The sequence below is a fragment of the Poromitra crassiceps genome, assembly GCF_964638095.1.
Source record: "Poromitra crassiceps genome assembly, chromosome: 8".
Classification (NCBI taxonomy): Eukaryota; Metazoa; Chordata; class Actinopteri; order Beryciformes; family Melamphaidae; genus Poromitra; species Poromitra crassiceps.
Genome location: NC_139629.1, coordinates 38,203,274 through 38,223,210, shown reverse-complemented (window position 1 = coordinate 38,223,210; position 19,937 = coordinate 38,203,274). Strand labels below are relative to the sequence as shown.

The window sequence follows — 19,937 nt, the reverse complement described above, 5'->3', positions numbered from 1 at the left end:
ATTTGACTAACTTAACTTTCCTTTATTTAATTTTTTTTGCAAGATGACACTAGATTGTGAAACACAGATTGGATCGTATAGACAGGCACTGGACAAGTTAGTCATAGTTTTAGTAGGAATTCTAGGCACATATGAATAAATATATATATATAAATATAAATATAAATGAGAGCCCTGTCCTCAGGGCCTAAAAAGTCAGAGCGAGAACAGTGTGTCTGAGATAAGGTTGGTATCAATTTAGGAATTGTCTTGGTTAATTACTCTGAGCCCCTTGTGTATCGCCCTTAGGTCCCACGCTGGCAGCCACCACCGTCCCCACAGCCGAGGACAGGTCGTCCTGTGACAACACGCCCTTTGGCTGCTGCCCCGACGGCAAGACGGCCTCCAGCACTCCAGAGGGCGCCAACTGCCCCTGTAAGTGCCGTCTTCCCTCCTCTGCGACTGCTTACAGCGCTTCTGTGTCTGTCTGTGATATCTCATAAGCCGTAGAGAGCCATAGAACATTTCACTCAGGCCAAAAAAAACACAAAAAAACACGTCTATAAACATTTGTTTTTCATCCGCAAGTTTTGGTCCAAGTGAAATGTTCTATGGTCTCTCCTAATTCTAAATATAAAATATGAATCGCTTGCTTTGACCCAGTAAAACTATTTTTATAAGCATTTTACAAAATGCCTATGGAAAAAAGAATGGAGGATGAAATCCCTTGGTTCATATGCGTAACCCGGAAGAGGGCGTGAGTTTGCCTCTCTATTGTTGACAATGTTGCCGCGTTCTCCATGGAAGCGACTGTAGCAGCTGATGGAGGACAGCTGAGATCACAAACAGATCAAGTGTTCATGATCTACTGTAGTTAGATCTACACGTTGTCACCATGACTGCACAGTGGGACTGTCCTTGTCCTTGTCTCCTACTTTTCTGCTGGGTATTTTCTGTCTTAAATTCCAGTCCGTACACAAGACTCTTCAAACACCGCAGTAACTGAAATCTATGGTGTAAAAAACGTATAAAAAAATTAGACATATGGCCATGACGAGAGCTGTGCTGGGAATGGGTACTCAATACCTTCTTCAGAAACATATCCAGGAAAACTATACCTGCATTCAATCATTTTGTACATTGATCTAGAAAAAAAAGCTATTTGCATGGTTTTGCTCCCAGCCAATCAGCGCAAGCGTTCTTCGATTTAATGTGATGTGTGATTGGCCTACTACGGCAGTAGCTAACACCCATACAGTCTGTGGTGGTGAAGTCGTGCAGTATAAAGCGGTGAGGTACTCTATTGGTATCGGTATCACTTTAAGGCAGTGGGTCTCAAAGTGGTGTCCGGGGGTCCCAGGGGTCCTGGAGGGGGTTCCAGGGCGTCCCCAGCAAAACAGGGGATCATTTATTTTACATTTTATAATAAAACATCTAGAAGCAAAAATATGATCAGATGGGGACTCTGGGACGAAATCGTATCAAATGGGGGTCCATGGTCTAATTTGTGGGAAATTTAGGGGTCCTTGATTTGAAAAAGATTGAGAACCACCGCTTTAAGGATAGGATGTATTGGTACTAGTATCATACGTTTTTAAATGATACACAGTCCTTAAACGATGATGCACAGCGCCAATGACGCTGATGAAGCTTTGAATATGTAACATCGCCCGTGCCAAGTTCAGCTGCACTCAAGGCACGAAGAAGCGACCAAAGAAAGCCAAAGGTCTCGCCTACAGAACTCCCTATTTTTCACGTACGACGCCCAGACTCCCTACGACAACTTGAAAGCTAATTTGTGGAAACATTTGGAATGATTAGAATACTTTTTCTTATTTACCATTGGCTTGAGGAGGAGCGCTGCTGCACCATCTGCCTAAAACAGCAGAGGAGCAGGTGGTATTTTGCTGCTGCTGTGTGCCTTCATGAATCATCTAACCCCCTTATGGAAATGATCATTCTGGCAGGTGGCAGAAAAATACCAAACAACACACGCAGTGATGCTGTGAGATTGACCCTGATAATCTGTCTGTGAATTACAAAACACTATCGGGCACTTAATCCACCACAGCGCCTGTGCCTTTCATTTTCTCTTGTTTTGAGAGTCAGCATGGCTCAAAATCTGCCAATATATAGTATGACGATGTCTTACAAACAGTGTTGGGCAGTAACTTAGTTACAGTAACTTAATCACTATAACTTTGTTACTTTTAATCTAACTAGTAATGTGAGAGCTTAAAATGTCCAAAAAGTAATTAATTACAAAAAAATAACTTCAAGTTACTGCATCAATTCTTGCCTTCTTTCTCTCTATCAGCCAGCACCACGCCTCTCTCTCTCTCTCTCTCTCTCTCTCTCTCTCTATCAGCCAACACCACGCTTCTCTCTCTCTCTCTCTCTCTCTCTCTCTCTCTCTATCAGCCAACACCACGCTTCTCTCTCTCTCTCTCTCTCTCTCTCTCTCTCTATCAGCCAACACCATTCTTCTCTATCTCACTCTCTTTCTCTGCCATCCATCCGGCCCGTACGTCTCGCTCTGGTCTCGCCTCAGTTCATCTCTCTCAGGAGCCCAGCGAGGGAGAGAGAGAGAGAGAGAGAGGGAGAGAGAGAGAGAGAGAGAGAGAGAGAGTCAGAAGAGAGCAGAGGGCCTGGCTAGCCCGGCCGTACCAATCAGCCCCTTCTGCCACAGTCAACTCATAATGATAGAGGGTGTCTCTCTGCCCTTTGCCTCTCTCTCTCTCTCTCTCTCCCTCCCTCCCTCCCCCCCCTCCCTCCGTGCCTCGGTCCAATTCTCCTCGGTATTTGTCCCACAGGGCAGGCCTGTAAATCTGCCTGGCTGTGAGCAGACAGAGGGGATTTTCTCGGGGTCCCTGGGGAGGCCCCGCTCGTGACTGGAAAGAGGCAGGGGCCCACAAATTAGTGCAAGGCGTTGTGTTGGTGGCAGGTCGAGGGCACTGAAGCCTCCCAATAAAGCAGCGCAGTTCACCACCATACACGCTGCAATGTGTTCTGAGGTTATACAGCCGACCTTCGACCCTGTCCATACTCTATCTCTCTCTCATCCACAAGCTCTTTGGCCCACAGACTTAATCGGTCAAATGTTACAGCTGAACGGGACAAACATTAGCCTGGTAAGAACCATCCTGATATCGTCATCTCACTTCCTGTTTCGCTCTACAGTACGTACTGTATCAGTCTGGACTTCCAGCCGTCCATACAGATTTCAGTGGGCGGGAGTACTTGCCTCGACAGACAACTCCTTCAGCCAATCAGCGTTGCCAAAATCCAATCCCAAATCCACACCGGAAGAATGGCGAAAACGCTTTTCCACCAAGAAATTCTACTGGTTCATGTACTCTTGTTCTTGTTTAATTGTTGTTATTGTGTCTATTTCTGTAATAACTGCACTTACTGCTGAGTTTACTTTACGAACGTTAACTAACGTAATGCTTGTTGCTTCAGGAGCCGCCATACTGTGGTGCCAGCAGCATCCCTGATTGGCCAGTTACGTTGTCAACTACGAGGCAGGTCCCTGATTGGCCCGTGCACTTTGTAATTTCTGGAAATGGCTGGGGGCGGGCTGAAAGCCTGACTGATCCACCGAACCAAACAGGAAGTGAGGTCACGTGATCAGTAGGCTAGACAAACATTGAAATGCCATTATCCGCTCGCTCAGAGCGAGCACAAAACCATTCATAACATCCCGCTGCAAGGTAGCACGAGCAACAAACTCTGCTAATCCCTGTAAACGTTTGTGTCAGCCTGAGGCCGACGCTAACACTGACGCCACACCAGCCAATCAATGCTTCATTCAGCTGGAGGGTATCCCAATCAAAGTGTTTGGCTAATCGATCGGCTGGGCTCAGTCTCTCCTGAGCAGGGCTTAGCTTAGCCCATACCTCCACTCATGACTGTTGAAATGACACGTCGGTCTCAGCTCATCCTGCTTTCCACTGGATTGACAATGTGCCGTTCTGTCTCAGGTGGAACGGAATGATACTAATTGCTCTCTTTCTGAATCGTCACGTTGTTGCCTTTATAACTATAAATATCAATATATCCAAATGATGACTTGGCTCAAGGTCTGCGTCTGCACTTTCATACCATCGACATATATAAACATAACTCAATGTTTCATACACCCACCAAGGTTCTGCTGGAAAGACCTTGGCAAGAAAGCATCTCACTCAGCCTCAATGAAACATTTAGTATGTCAACTTGCCATGTTATGAGCTAATACTGTTCATATGGCATCAGAGATATGTTATGAGCTAATACTGTTCATATGGCATCAGAGATATGATATGAGCTAATACTGTTCATATGACATCAGAGATATGATATGAGCTAATACTGTTCATATGACATCAGAGATATGATATGAGCTAATACTGTTCATATGACATCAGAGATATGATATGAGCTAATACTGTTCATATGACATCAGAGATATGTTATGAGCTAATACTGTTCATATGACATCAGAGATATGTTATGAGCTAATACTGTTCATATGACATCAGAGATATGATATGAGCTAATACTGTTCATATGACATCAGAGATATGATATGAGCTAATACTGTTCATATGACATCAGAGATATGATATGAGCTAATACTGTTCATATGGCATCAGAGATAAGATATGAGCTAATACTGTTCATATGACATCAGAGATATGATATGAGCTAATACTGTTCATATGGCATCAGAGATATGTTATGAGCTAATACTGTTCATATGGCATCAGAGATATGATATGAGCTAATACTGTTCATATGGCATCAGAGATAATGGCCAGCGAGTGCTTAAGTGAAAGTTAATGGCACACCGAGGCTCCAGCTAACTGTAAACTCTCCCATATGTGGAAGTCTGACAAATCCATTAGGCTTTACAATTCAATAGCCCTCTTTCTCTCAATCTCTCTCTCACCATCATTCTCTCTCTCTCTCTCTCTCTCTCTCTCTCTCTCTCTCTCTCTCTCTCTCTCTCTCTCTCTCTCTCTCTCTCTCTCTCTCTCTCTCTTATGTCCGTCACGGCAGCGGGCTGGAAAATCACCCTCTCAGTTTGTCTTCTTTGCAGATTAAAAGTGTGATCTATAGCTCCCCTCCTCTCTCTTGTTATCGGCCCAAACCTCGGCCATTTGCCTCTGTTTTATAGCCCCTCGCCATGCGGTTTGAAGCGGCCTGTGTCAGTCAGCGCTCTGGCAGCATTAAGGACACATTAAGTCTATCTTTCATGATAATCATACAAGTGCTCTTCCCCCCTTTCTTTTCTCCCTCCCCGTTGTTATTGCCCAGGCAGGGGCGGCCATGATTGATTTCGGCTATTTGTTCGGCTGATTACGAGCGGCGTGGAACCCCGGCATCAGCGCCTCTACGCTCTCCCTCCCCACACACACACACACACACACACACACGCACACATACACGCACACATACACACAAACACACACACACACACACACACACACACACACTGAGCTTTATGTCAAGCCCTCGCCTCTGGGGTGGTTGGTGGCAGGCAGAGAGCGTATAGAGAGTTGATAGATTTCGGACAACATAACCCCCAAGGTCGCGCGGGGAGCGGGGAGACTCGCTCTCTTTGCCGAAGAGGGCACTTTTGTTCCACTGTGTCTGGGGGTTGGCCATCGAGAACCGCTTCCAAATTGCAATCGCTTCCAAAAAATTCTGATTCCAACGGAATAAAAATTCTGCTGATTCTGCTCATTGATTCCTAAACACATTTTGCATGCAGAACATACTTCAAGTCTGAGTTCACACCCAAACATATTAAGTTACATAAAGTGTTCATTAAAGATTTTATACAAAACATATAAATAAACTGTTGATGTTTACAAAAGTTCATAATAAACGACAAGCAATGTTATGGTAATATGAATATGAATATGAATATGATGGAATATGACTTGTGTAATGGTTAAAAAATAACCTGTTTTGCCCCTCAAAGAATCGGAATTGGAGATAGTTAAGAAGGCATGAAAGCAGAATAAAGTGTGTAAGATTATGTCGTTTTTATATTTGAAAAAGTTGTATCAACCGATTGCAATAATGTAAACACAGGAGACGGAAAGGCAAACCTAAGACAAAAGGTAACATTTATTCATGCTAAACTTGCACAAATAAAAAACTTCTTAGCATTTCTCACTTCTCAGTGATTTCAAAATAATCCAAAAAAAGAAGAAGAATCGACACTTCGGAGTCGTGAATCGATTCAGAATGGTGGGAGATAAGATTTTGTTTGTTTGTTTATTTGTTGACACCCCTAGTGTTCCTACATGTCCTGTATGTGCCTGTCCTAGTGTCCCTACATGTCCTGTATGTTCCTGTCTAACCTATTGTCTCTTTGCTCAGCCCTCCATGCCTCGGCCAACTTTTGGGACGATGGGTCCCGGTCTGGTAAAAGCTGGCCCGTTTCTCCTTCCCTCCTCTCCTCTCCTCTCCTTCCTTCTTTCCTTCCCTCCTTGCTCTTCACAGTCCTTTCATATCCCACAACCCACTCCTTCCACCACCACTCCCTCCTTTTGAAAGGCCAAGATGGCAGCTCCTGTTTGACCCCCCACGACCGCTCCAACCTGCCCGGCCAACGCTCAACAACAACTAACCCTTCCAAAACACACACAGAACATACACTCCATCACTAACCCAAGACTGGCACTACCCCCCGAAAACTGTGTGAGACAGAGGGCGAGTGGGTGGAAAGTTTTGTGCTAGGTTTGACGTTCTGTAGTGGCTTTCTCTTTCTTGTGCTATCTTCCTATGTGTCACACGCGCTCCTCTCCCCCACCAGCAACCATGAGGTACAATGGCTTCCTGCACTTGGATAAGGTGGAGGGCCAAGAGGTCTTCTACACCCCTGAGATGGAGGACCCCAAGTCGGAGCTGTTCGGAGAGACGGCCCGCAGCATCGAGAGCGCCGTGAGTAGCCTTAATGTTACTGTGGCAGCGTTTCACAGTTGTATTGTTGTCAGGGTGTCAAAGCCACTGAAGCAGTTTAGAACATCATGGCACACTGCACTAATGGGAGCTCGGGCTCTGTCTGTCCCACTGTGACATCGTCCGTGACGTCATAAATCCCACTGTGACATAATCAGTGATGTCATAAATCCACGTGACATCATCAGTGATGTCATAAATCCCACTGTGACATAATCAGTGATGTCATAAATCCTACTGTGACATCATCCGTGATGTCATAAATCGCACTGTGACATCATCAGTGATGTCATAAATCCCTGATCCCACTGTGACATCATCAGTGATGTCATAAATCCCACTGATGACATCAACAGTGATGTCATAGATCCCACTGATGACATCATCAGTGATGTCATAAATCTGACATCATCAGTGATGCTGGTCTCATTGGCCACACAGCAGCCGAGCTGCGGGCAAGGCCGCGCAGTGGCCGAGCTGCGAATGCGAGCTGCAGAGCCAGCTTGCAGGACGGGCGAAGCAGCCGAGCGCTCGATTCCTAGTATACTAATTCCAGTATGTATGGGACTTTTTTTGATTAATTATTATTTCTGTCTCCATAATGCAAACTGTAAGACCGAGCTAGTCATTATCTCAGGCTTGCCAAATCTCTTGAGATTTACAAAGAACGAAACCGACAGCCATCTACAGACAGAATTTCCGCATTGATTTAGCTTGACACCATCTACAGACGGAATTTCCCCATTGATTTAGCTTGACACCATCTACAGACAGAATTTCACCATTGATTTCGCTCGCCAAGCACTTGAACAGCCATCATAAAAAGTGCCATCTTCATGCGAGATCGTTATTTCTCCCATATCTGAAACGTCGGCTTCCTTTTGTCTAACTAGCCAAGGCCTCACTCCTCTGATGAAATGGGAACACGTGTGTGTGTGTGTGTGTGTGTGTGTGTGTGTGTGTGTGTGTGTGTGTGTGTGTGTGTGTGTACACAGCATGCCTCTACCAGCTGGTGAATTCGTGTCACTAGCCCCCACTGGGACCCAACGTTTATGGCGTGCGCGTGTGTGTGCTTGTTAGCGCTCTTAGCCTATGCCTCTTAGAAGCCGGTTGTGTCACTTGATAGCCGCCTTCTGGCTTCCAACACACACTGCACACACGCACACACACACACACGCAGGCACACACACACACACACACACACACACACACACACACACGCACACACACACACACAGTCAAGCCACTGCAGCCCTCCTCTCCCTGTGCAGCGACCCGTTACAGTTTGTAAATAACAAGTGAGGAGAGAGAGAGAGAGAGAGAGAGAGTCAGAGACAGAGAGAAGGGGAAGGAGAGAGAGAGAGAGAGAGAGACAGAGAGAAGGGGAAGGAGAGAGAGAGAGAGAGAGAGAGACAGAGAGAAGGGGAAGAAGAGACAGAGAGAAGGGGAGGGAGAGAGAGAGAGAGAGAGCGCTTTCTAGGTCAGTCTATCCATTGGGGGGTAAACTCTGGAGTCCACCACACCACATCAGTGGCCAGTGTTGGGGAAACTACTTTAAACTGTAGTTTAGCAAACTACTAGCGACATCACAATGAAATGTAGTGAAACTAAATCTGAACTACTCTGAAAAATAGCTTGTCAAAGTAAAACTACAGTACTTTCAAAAAGTACTTACAACTACATCCAAACTACATCATGAGAAATGATCACAATCTGAGTCTGGATCTCATAGAGACAGTCCGCATGTCTGGGAATGCCCACAAAATGTAAACGGCTGGCGCGCGAGTGGGGTAAAACCGCCCATATATCTCATGGGCTGACTCACCAAAAGACGGTGCTGCGGCTCTAAACTACATGTTTGGTAGCCTGGTAAACCGCCCGTCACGTGAACTCACATTTCATTTGGTTCTCCGTGACGGTCTGGACCCGCACAGGCAGTTAAGATGATTGGTCGAGCCATGCCAGGACTCGTCTGGGCAAGTAGTGGGTACATGGTCTTTGTAGTTATTTTCACTCTCAACATGGCTGCCGCCGCGGAAGTGACAGGCAGTCTGAATGAAATTGAATGTAACGTTCCCAATTCTATGTATTAAATTCTAAAAAACAACCCTCAACATTTGGGAAGGCTAAGCCACACAACTAGTTCGTTATAATCTAACTAAATGCTTCGAAGGTGACTTTACGACCGCGAGGACTCAATCAATGAATACCACGGAGATCATCCACACAGGCACCTTCGGCGATCTGATTGGTTGAAGTTAACACCCACCAGCGGTGATAGACAGATGGGTCATCCAATCACCTGCCAAGTAGCTTGGACAAAGTGCCCGCCTCCGTCAGCGGGTCTGGTGACTTCATTCCCAGATCGACTGGTTTAGTGAAACCTATGTGGAGCTATACCGTCCATCTGGCAGCGTCAGGTTACATGTTTTGGTTACATGTTTGGGGGTTCTGCCAAATGACGTAATGTAATGTAATGTAATGTAATGTTCTAGAGCAGAACACAAGACGTCTGCTCAGATGTGCGTTTACTGCGGTGGTTAAATCCCCGATCGTGTCTGCCTGAGCTAGGCTATCAGCTAAATTCTAACTTTGCTGAATGGATAGAATGGGGGATTTACCCCACCCTGACCACGCCCCCAGCAAGGCTGAGCCAATAACCCAGCGCCTATTGTGGGCATTCCTAGAGCCTGTATGGGCGTTCCCAGACATGCAGACTGTCTTTATATTGTTACACAGAGGTCCAACTGACCTGACACTGAGTAAAGTGTAGGTGTGTTTGATTTAGGGACCAGGGCAGACCAGACCAACACACACACACACACACACACACACACACACACACACACACACACACACACACACACACACACACACACACACACACACAAACACACACACAGACAAACACTGGATGCGTCAGAAGCAAAACCAATCAGCGGTGCATGTCAGGGTGGCACGACATGTTACCGTCGCATCACCCCAAAACATGTTCCTATAATTAAAGGCCAGTCTTCAGCTGAACGTCAATATGAGCCCCTTTTCCTCTCTGCACCTCCTCATGTGACAGAGAGTCTCTCTCCAGGAGAAGCAGGACAGTCTTTTCCTCCCTGCACCTCCTCATGTGACAGAGAGTCTCTCTCCAGGAGAAGCAGGACAGTCTTTTCCTCCCTGCACCTCCTCATGTGACAGAGAGTCTCTCTCCAGGAGATGCAGGACAGTCTTTTCCTCCCTGCACCTCCTCATGTGATGGAGAGTCTCTCTCCGGGAGATGCAGGCCAGTCTTTTCCTCCCTGCACCTCCTCATGTGATGGAGAGTCTCTCTCCAGGAGATGCAGGACAGTCTTTTCCTCCCTGCACCTCCTCATGTGACGGAGAGTCTCTCTCCAGGAGATGCAGGCCAGTCTTTTCCTCCCTGCACCTCCTCATGTGACGGAGAGTCTCTCTCCAGGAGATGCAGGACAGTCTTTTCCTCCCTGCACCTCCTCATGTGATCGAGCATCTCTCTCCAGGAGAAGCAGGACAGTCTTTTCCTCCCTGCACCTCCTCATGTGATCGAGCATCTCTCTCCAGGAGAAGCAGGCCAGTCTTTTCCTCTCTGCACCTCCTCATGTGACGGAGAGTCTCTCTCCAGGAGATGCAGGACAGTCTTTTCCTCTCTGCACCAGTCTTTTGAATTGGACTCGCCGCTATCACCGCTCATTACTAGCCTCATTTATCATCTGTTCCCTCTCTCTAACACTATCTATATCCCCCTCTCTCCCATTCTCTCCCTCCCATCCCCCCTCTCTCTCTCTCTCTCTCTCTCTCAGCTCAATGAGTTGTTCAGGAAGTCGGAGGTGCAGAAGGCCTTCATGAGCGTTCGTGTCCGCAACTTGGCGCCGAGTTCGTCCATCCTGGCCTTTATCGAGGCCCACTTCAAACCAGGTGAGAAACCAAACCAGGTGAGAAACCAAACCAGGTGAGAACCCAAACAAAGTGACTACGGCCTACGAGCCGGTCATAACACCAGTAAAGCAGCTCCTCCATGGCCAGTAAAGCAGTTCCTCTATGGTCAGTAAAGCAGCTCCTCCATGGCCAGTAAAGCAGCTCCTCCATGGCCAGTAAAGCAGTTCCTCCATGGTCAGTAAAGCAGCTCCTCCATGGCCAGTAAAGCAGCTCCTCCATGGCCAGTAAAGCAGTTCCTCCATGGCCAGTAAAGCAGCTCCTCCATGGCCAGTAAAGCAGCTCCTCCATGGCCGGTAAAGCAGCTCCTCCATGGCCAGTAAAGCAGCTCCAGTAAAGCAGTTCCTCCATGGCCAGTAAAGCAGCTCCTCCAAGGCCAGTAAAGCAGCTCCTCCATGGCCAGTAAAGCAGTTCCTCCATGGCCAGTAAAGCAGCTCCTCCATGGCCAGTAAAGCAGTTCCTCCATGGTCAGTAAAGCAGCTCCTCCATGGCCAGTAAAGCAGCTCCTCCATGGCCAGTAAAGCAGTTCCTCCATGGCCAGTAAAGCAGCTCCTCCATGGCCAGTAAAGCAGCTCCTCCATGGCCGGTAAAGCAGCTCCTCCATGGCCAGTAAAGCAGCTCCAGTAAAGCAGTTCCTCCATGGCCAGTAAAGCAGCTCCTCCAAGGCCAGTAAAGCAGCTCCTCCATGGCCAGTAAAGCAGTTCCTCCATGGCCAGTAAAGCAGCTCCTCCATGGTCAGTAAAGCAGCTCCTCCATGGCCAGTAAAGCAGCTCCTCCATGGCCAGTAAAGCAGCTCCTCCATGGCCAGTAAAGCAGTTCCTCCATGGCCAGTAAAGCAGCTCCTCCATGGTCAGTAAAGCAGCTCCTCCATGGCCAGTAAAGCAGCTCCTCCATGGCCAGTAAAGTAGCTCCTCCATGGCCAGTAAAGCAGCTCCTCCATGGCCAGTAAAGCAGTTCCTCCATGGCCAGTAAAGCAGCTCCTCCATGGCCAGTAAAGCAGCTCCTCCATGGCCAGTAAAGCAGCTCCTCCATGGCCAGTAAAGCAGCTCCTCCATGGCCAGTAAAGCAGCTCCTCCATGGCCAGTAAAGCAGCTCCTCCATGGCCAGTAAAGCAGCTCCTCCATGGTCAGTAAAGCAGCTCATCCATGGCCAGTAGAGCAGTTCCTCCATGGCCAGTAAAGCAGTTCCTCCATGGCCAGTAAAGCAGCCATCTGCACAGCATTGTCTGCTGCACACACACACACCCTCCCCAGCATCGGGCCCCAGAGGCGCTCGGAGCACTTTGTCCTGAGCATGTTCTACCTCTTTGTCTGGCTGGGTATCTATCGCAAGGTCCCCGATTCGATTCGATATGATACGATTCGATGTTGACGATTCAGTTAAGATACCAATTTTGCTTGGATATGAAAGAGATTCTCAAAGAACTAATGGTATGAATTGAACAAGGAGGAACCCTCTAACCTGGTGCATTATTAAAAATATGAATGTGTACAGATGTTTTTACGAGATCTCGTTGCGCTAAGAACCATACCACGCGAGTCCAACGGGGTTCAAGCTTCAATATTGGGCTTTATGAATCGATATCAGTTCCTTCAAATGAATATTGATTTGTTATCGATATATGGATTTGTTGTTTTAACCCAGCCTTACCTCTTGTTTATGGCAGAGACCAGATACACCGTGGAGGACGTTGAAGGGGCCTTACTGAAGCAGCTGAAAGCCTCCAAGGAGACCAGCATCTCGGTGAAGAAGCCAGAGGAGGGCAATGTCCAGTTCACCACCTACGGTAACACAGCCTGGACTCGCCGCCCAGAATTCAGACAATGAAAGGGGTGTTAAGTTATTCATGAGGTGTTTTATCAAAGCGTTTATGGGTCTTGAATGGGACCGCAGGCTCGACAACCTATAAAGGTCCAATTTCATGCTATTTTTAGCTGTTTAAAACATGTCTCATGGGCCTTTAAAACAAGGTTAGGAATTCTGTTAAAAACTCAAATCTAGCCCCTTTCACGACTGTGTTGTCACTCCGCTCCTACATAGTCCACAAATGAAGTCTCCAGATGCAGCCGGGCTAACGACGCTCGCCTTACAAGTGTCGCAGAGAAAATGTCAAAGGTACTCAGTGTTGCAGAAGGGTCCTGTGAAGGTTGGGCGGCCGGTCGGGGTTGAAAGCTCGCCACTGCTAATAAATATTTTTAATATTATTTCTAAAAACACTTTTTCGGTCAATCTGCTTTCTTCGAAAAGGGCAAGATGGCAGCCATAATAGACATAAATTGCCCATGGGTCATTGAAAGTGCTTGAATTTATAGATTTTTGCAAGAATAGAAATTTGAGTTCTTTGGATATTTTTCTTACTTAACAAACACAGCACAGTTGAGACGTGTTCACACATTCAAGCCTCTCTCTCTTTTTAATTGCTGTCTGTGAGCTTGTGTAAAGCTGCTGGTTCTCATTATAAACATCATCAGTGTTGTAACAGTAATGAACCTTGATCCATGTCTCAAACTAGGCCGTGTTGCTCCTTGAATTTGAGGGAATTGGATTTGATGTTTAAGAAGGTCTCTCTCTCTCTCTCTCTCTCTCTCTCTCTCTCTCTCTCTCTCTGCGGTGACAGGCCTCTCAGCCCCCGAGTTATTCACCACCATCACCACCACGGCGTCCGTCACCACGCCCACCCCGCCCACCACGCCCTATGTCACTCGCCGCCCGCCGGGCACCACCCGACGCCCCTACAGGTAGGTAGCTCCACAGACGTCATACCTGTTCCATTCACAAGGGTAGGTAGCTCCACAGACGTCATACCTAATTCCATTCACAAGGGTAAAAACTAGGCATGGCCCGGTATTACTGTATACCGGGCTATTTAGAAATCCAGACGGTATGATTTTCAATACTGTCAAAACAGTTTTCTATCCTTGCCTGTGCTGGGTTCGGCCTACATTTTTTTTATTTTATTTTTTTTATTTGTAGGCAAAAAAAAATCCCTATTAATATGCAAGAATATACATGTTACAAACAACACTATATTATTAGACCACTTTAAAGAAGTGGTTAGAAAATACTACATAGCTTATCCATTTTTAATTCTCACTTTTTATGACCAAGAAGATATGAGCAGTGCACCTTGACATAGCGCCTGATATGTATATGTTGACTGTATTGTCTTAGTTTGCTCTCCTGTTGTTTGTTGTTTTTTATCTTGTGTTATGTTTAGTCTTTTACTAGAGGACCACAATGGAAGTAAGCCTCTTCGGGCTTTATTGTGTTTTCATCCTAGGTGATTTCTTTGTAGGTGATGACGACAATGCAGTGTTATGTGTTTTTTAATCATCAAATAAATGCATTCATTTATTCATTTATTCATTCATTCATTCATACAGCAGCAGGCGGACCACCACCACCTCTGCCCCGGGCACCACCCCACTCCCCACGACCACTACACCCACGCCGGGCACCACCCCACGCCCCGCGACCACTACACCCACCCCGGCTATGAGCACCACCCCGTCCCCTGCCAGCAGCACGGCCCATGGCAGGACCCGGCTGCACCACCCCAAGCCCTGCCTGTCCCACCCCTGCCTGCACGGAGGGACCTGCCAGAACAACGGGACCGACTTCAGCTGCAGCTGCCCCGCCGGCCGCGGAGGCGCCGTGTGCGAGATGGGTGAGTCTCTGCTTGGAGGTGTTTACAGTCCAACCCCTCTACCCTTTACCCAACCTACTGCTTCTTTTGGTTTATTCATAGGGATGCACCAATATGAACATTTTACAGATAACCGATATTAACATTGCTGTTATGGCCAATAACCGGTATTTACCGATGTCGATATAATCTGGATAAAAACAAGTTTATATGATAATACAATTTTGTACATACCGAAAAACGCATGTAAACATTGCAAATAATGTCTTTCTTACCCCCTGTACCTCCAAATAATGTCTTTCTTACCCCCTGTACCTCCAAATAATGTCTTTATTGCCGCCTGTACCTCTAAATAATGTCTTTCTTACCCCCTGTACCTCCAAATAATGTCTTTATTACCACCTGTACCTCTAAATAATGTCTTTCTTACCCCCTGTACCTCCAAATAATGTCTTTATTACCGCCTGTACCTCTAAATAATGTCTTTCTTACCCCCTGTACCTCCAAATAATGTCTTTATTTTACCCGCTGTACCTCCAGAGGCTACTACTGTCCCCCCCCCCCACACTTTTGGAATAAGTGCATTACGTGCTTTCCCCCCCCCCTCTTCCTCTTAGTTCTTATTGCTCTCTTTTAATCCCGAAGTTTCCCTCAAAGTCTGAACTCATTCGAAACTCATCAAAGAAAAGGAGCCGGAATGAGAGACTTTCCTCCCATTTACTACAACTTCAATTAAGCAATTTGAAAGAAGCCACTAGAGGCTGTGTTTTACATTGATTTCACAACGGCTACGAGGGCTTTGGGCACTCGTGCAAATCCTGCCCCTCAGCTGTTCTGCAATCACTGTGAACCACGGCCTCAAGTGGCTCCCTGCTCTCCTGTAACACGCAGCGGTAATGAAGAAGGAAGAACGCACATATTCGAGGAATCTTTTATTTATTAACAATAATAATTCAATGTTTTTTCTCCCGAGTTCTTGAAAAGTAGCTAAACAAAGTGGCTGCAAAGTGAGACATGCTGTAAAGCAGCAGTATGACTAATGAGTTATGTGTTAATGTGTTAATGTGTGAATGAATATGTAAATGAAATGTTATGTGCTCACAGATGAGCATTTATGAGCATTCTTGGCTCAGGCAATCAGAACCGAGAGACGCCCGGTACCGTTGGGTTCGGTATAGGTTTTCTCTCTCCACACACGCCATGCCGGGCTTTTCGCATGTTTCACCTAGTCAGTTGAAAGGGTGGAGTAACTGGTTGCTGGGGTGTTTCCGGCTGGTCGCTAGGGCGTTTGTAGAATGTTGCTAGGGTGGACTAAGTAGTTATGGGTGGGAAATGGGCGGGCCTATGTGAGTAGAAGCGGGAGGAGCCAAGGAATCCAGGGGCGAAATAATTTTGCTTGTAGAAGCTACAGTTCAAAAATTATGGACCAAAACATAAAGAGGGCCGTTATAGCGCCACCATCAGGTCAATAGGTGTAATTGTTTTAGATCACAGCAATGAGTAAAAGTGGGGCGAGCCACAATTTTCTTTTTTTAATCAGCTCTGAGTACATCCCTGCACACCTGTACCAAATTTGGTTAGGATCGGACGATGCGAGCTATGGCGATTTATGTGAAATAGGCCGCACCCACAGAACTTTGGAAGTCGATTATATCGCAATGGTGTGGTCTTTCCAACACCCGCGACATCAGTTTTGTCCAGCACAGTCCACACATGATGTGTGCTTTGGTTTGGTGAAGTTTGGACAAAATCTGAAGGAGGAATCGCAAAAAAAACGGTTTTGGACAAAATTCAAGATGGCGGAAAATCTAGTCAGACAGAAATGTGTGTGGAAAAAAAGAATTTTGATTGTGGACCCTACGGTTCAAAAGGTATGGACCAAAACGTGAAGAGGGCTGTTATAGCGCCACCATCAAATCAATTGGTGTAATTTTTTCGTGGATAATAAAAGGCCCCTCTGTGAACCTCCCTACCAGGTTTGGCAGCTCTGGGTCGTATGGTTTCTGAGCTAATTGAATGCAAGATTCTTCGAAACCCCATTCAAGTGAATGGGGAAAAAACTCACACTTAATCGCAAATAGCGCCCAAACCGCTTGACGCATCTCTTAGCAAAGTCATAGCACACCTGTCATCAATGAGCCGCACGTTTTGAGGTCTGGCATGTCATCGTGCGAAAAATGTGGGAGTTATTACGTAAGTATGGTGGATTTCATAGATTGTGCCTTTGCTTTCAGCGAGGCTTCTTTTTCTGAGATCAAATCCCAGAGGCACAGCTCCACGTCACACTTCATTATGTACATGATAGCCCCATTCCACCACGCTAAAGCTAATCACATGATATCCTCATTATGCCCTGCTAAAGCTAATCGTACTAATTACAGGGTCTATCATGGTCTGTCTTCCTCCGCAGTGATCAAGTACTTCATCCCGTCGTTCGGGGGCAAGTCCTACCTGGCCTTCACCACCATGCGGGCCTACCACACGGTGCGCATCGCCATGGAGTTCAGGGCCTCTGAGATGACGGGAATCCTCCTCTACAATGGCCAGGACGGCAAGAAAGACTTCCTCTCCCTGGCCCTGGTCAACGGCAAGGTGGAACTCAGGTGGGCATTGAAAGGGTTAAACCATTAAAGGTGACAGTTCACACTCTCTCAAATCAAAAATCACACCCAGGTGTTGAAAGTAAGCGGTGCAGGTTTTGCAGGTCGGATCCGCGCGTGTGCGTCTCGCCGGCTTGGAGCCACGGTGCTTTCTGTCTCCACTCTCACTTCCTTGTGGGAGGGGCCTAACTCACATCTCGGTGCACACATCCCGTCCTCTAAAACACATAGTCACTTATAAAAGCAGACGCACCGCATTCAAATACATATTTTCCCTCATATTTATCCATCTAGATCGTTGTGGTGCGAGTTGTCGAGTTTTGGAGATATCGGCCGTAGAGATGGCTACCTTCTCTTGAATCCAATGGAACTGGATGGCACTCGGCTTGTGGTGCTCAAACCGCCGAAAAATACATTTGAAAAACTCAACAGCAAATGTCTCTTTACAGAAATCATGACCTGGTTACTCAAGATAATCCACAGACCTTGATGTGTGCAGTTTCATGTAGGAAGTATTTTCCTTCAACCGAACTACACAAGGGTTTTCTTTTGACTTAACTATACCCGCTCACTGCTAGAAAATACTTAGTTGCTGTTGAGTTTTTCAAATGTATTTTATTTGCCGCTTTGAGCACCACAAGCCGAGTGTCATCCAGTTCCATTGTATTCAAGAGAAGGCAGACATCTCGACAGCTACAGTAGTGTATCTCCAAAACTCGCCAATTCACACCAAAACGATCTTGCGTATTATAGCACTACAGGTACGAGGACAAATATGTACTTTTTCTTTTGGGGTGAACTGTCCCTTTAAGGGGGGGAGGGTTGGTTTTCTTTGGTTCAATTAAATGTAATGATCCCTGTGGGGAAAGTGGGTCATGTCAGCAGCAGCGACAGAGAGAAGGATAGAGATAAAACAAGACAAATAGAGGGTACCGAGGATAATGAAGCAAATAATTACAGCAACCAATCATAGTGAGGATAACAAATAAATAAAGACACGGCGTCTTCATTGACAGGTTTGCAAGTTGAAGCGGAAAGCTTGCATCACCTGCTTTTTCCCTTATCGTGTGCACAGCCATGTGCTTTTCACATGATCACATGACCACGTGTGCAGTTTTAAGATAGTCACACTATTCACAGTGAGCTGGTTAGCTCGCACTATTCACAGTGAGCTGGTTAGCTCGCACTATTCACAGTCAGCTGGAAAGCAAATTGAGAATGATCATTAGTCACTAGTGCTCTAAAATGAAGTACTGACTCAATTCCAGGAATACAGCTGTGAGATTACCACCCACCTCCACAAATCCAAGAAGTGGGGAGAGAAGAGCTAATTATTTTTGGCAGATAATTGCTCTCAGGTTGTGCTAATAGCACCATATGTGTGGGTGCACTTATACCAGCAGCTCTTTTCTGCCCGGATACACCGCCTCCTCACCAAAGCCTCATGACTGCACTTTTCTCACACCTTGACCCTAATCTTAACCTTAACTTTTTTTCCTTGCTGCACGTTTTCAGGAAGAAGCAGTTGTGGCGACCAATCAAATGAGTTTGGGTGTGGTCATCCCGCGTTGCACCTAGGAATAAAAATCTCCCGTAGCGCAGGGATGATGTATTTTTTAGACCAACCCAGTAGTCATGCACCTCCTGGTTCCCTCGTCTGGAAATCAATGGGATTTTTGTATGGGGATTTTGGTTAGATGCCAGAAATAAAGGTTGTGGTTAACAAAAGCTTTTGAAATTGCGAATTTTGTGTTCAGCAAGGTCATCTTCACAAATCGAGGACCACTTTTATGATTTGTTTTTTCATTTGTGAAGATTATCTTGAGTGATAACTTCCGGGTCTCAGGCAGGTCTTAGGACTCACCCCTACGCTACTCAATATGAACAAGGTGTAAAAGGGTGGAATGCCAACATCTAACCCGGCTGCGTATGTCGCCCCCTTCAGGTTCAACACGGGCTCGGGCACGGGCACGGTGGTCAGCAACGTGCTGGTGAAGCAGGGCCGCTGGCACCATCTAGTGGTGACCCGTAACCGCCGCAGTGCCATGCTGAGCGTGGACAACGAGCCGCACGTCGAGGGAGAGAGCCCGCGAGGCACAGACGGACTCAACCTGGACACTGACCTGTTCATCGGAGGAGTGCCCGAGGACATCATGCAGGAGTAAGACCTCACAGCTCACACAGAGGACATCATGTAGGAGAAAGACCTCACGCCTGATTTTTTTAATACCACACACAATTTAAAACTACCAAAGAGGACTCAGGCCACATGTGAACAATTTATTTGACTTCCGTGTTTAAATCAGGATTCTGAAAGTAAAGTCAGAATTCTGAAAATAAAGTTAAAATCAACATCAGCAACCAATCAATCAGTTGATGCAAAAAACTGACACTGAATCATCGGTTGATAGGCTCGCATCCAGGCCGTTATGAAGGGCTAAGGACTTGCAATATTGGGACTGTTTATTATTAGTGAAGAAATAACTATAAGCACATGGACAGTGGGTGATGGGCTAGGTGCAGAATGTCATTTGAAGAACCCACACATGAGGCATAGTTAGACTTCTTTATTATTTAGACGTTTTGATCCAGCGAATAAGTTACTCAGATACAGATCCCATTTGAATAGCAGCTGTAATTGGGGTCTTTGTTAGCAGTAGCACTAGCTTGACTTGACTTGACTTGAATTAATTCATGCTTGCAGTAGAGTTTACTGTACTGAAAGTGAAAAAGCATTAAAATAATAAAAACATGGGACATAAAAAAAAACTTTTGTACTCCACACATGAAAACAAGACACATACACACAC

The 19,937-nt window shown here is 46.3% G+C and overlaps 1 protein-coding gene across 1 annotated transcript in view; it reads left to right on the top strand.

Moving 5' to 3' along the window:
• The window catches only part of agrn (agrin), a 359,236-nt gene that overhangs the window by 299,742 nt on the left and 39,557 nt on the right, over window positions 1–19,937 (top strand). Inside the window, exons 18-25 of the mRNA XM_083641207.1 lie at window positions 289–414; window positions 6,791–6,918; window positions 10,749–10,863; window positions 12,548–12,667; window positions 13,499–13,619; window positions 14,265–14,548; window positions 16,938–17,130; window positions 19,073–19,288. Of these exons, the coding sequence (XP_083497333.1) occupies window positions 289–414; window positions 6,791–6,918; window positions 10,749–10,863; window positions 12,548–12,667; window positions 13,499–13,619; window positions 14,265–14,548; window positions 16,938–17,130; window positions 19,073–19,288 (1,303 nt within the window). The remainder of the gene's footprint in view (window positions 1–288; window positions 415–6,790; window positions 6,919–10,748; window positions 10,864–12,547; window positions 12,668–13,498; window positions 13,620–14,264; window positions 14,549–16,937; window positions 17,131–19,072; window positions 19,289–19,937) is intronic.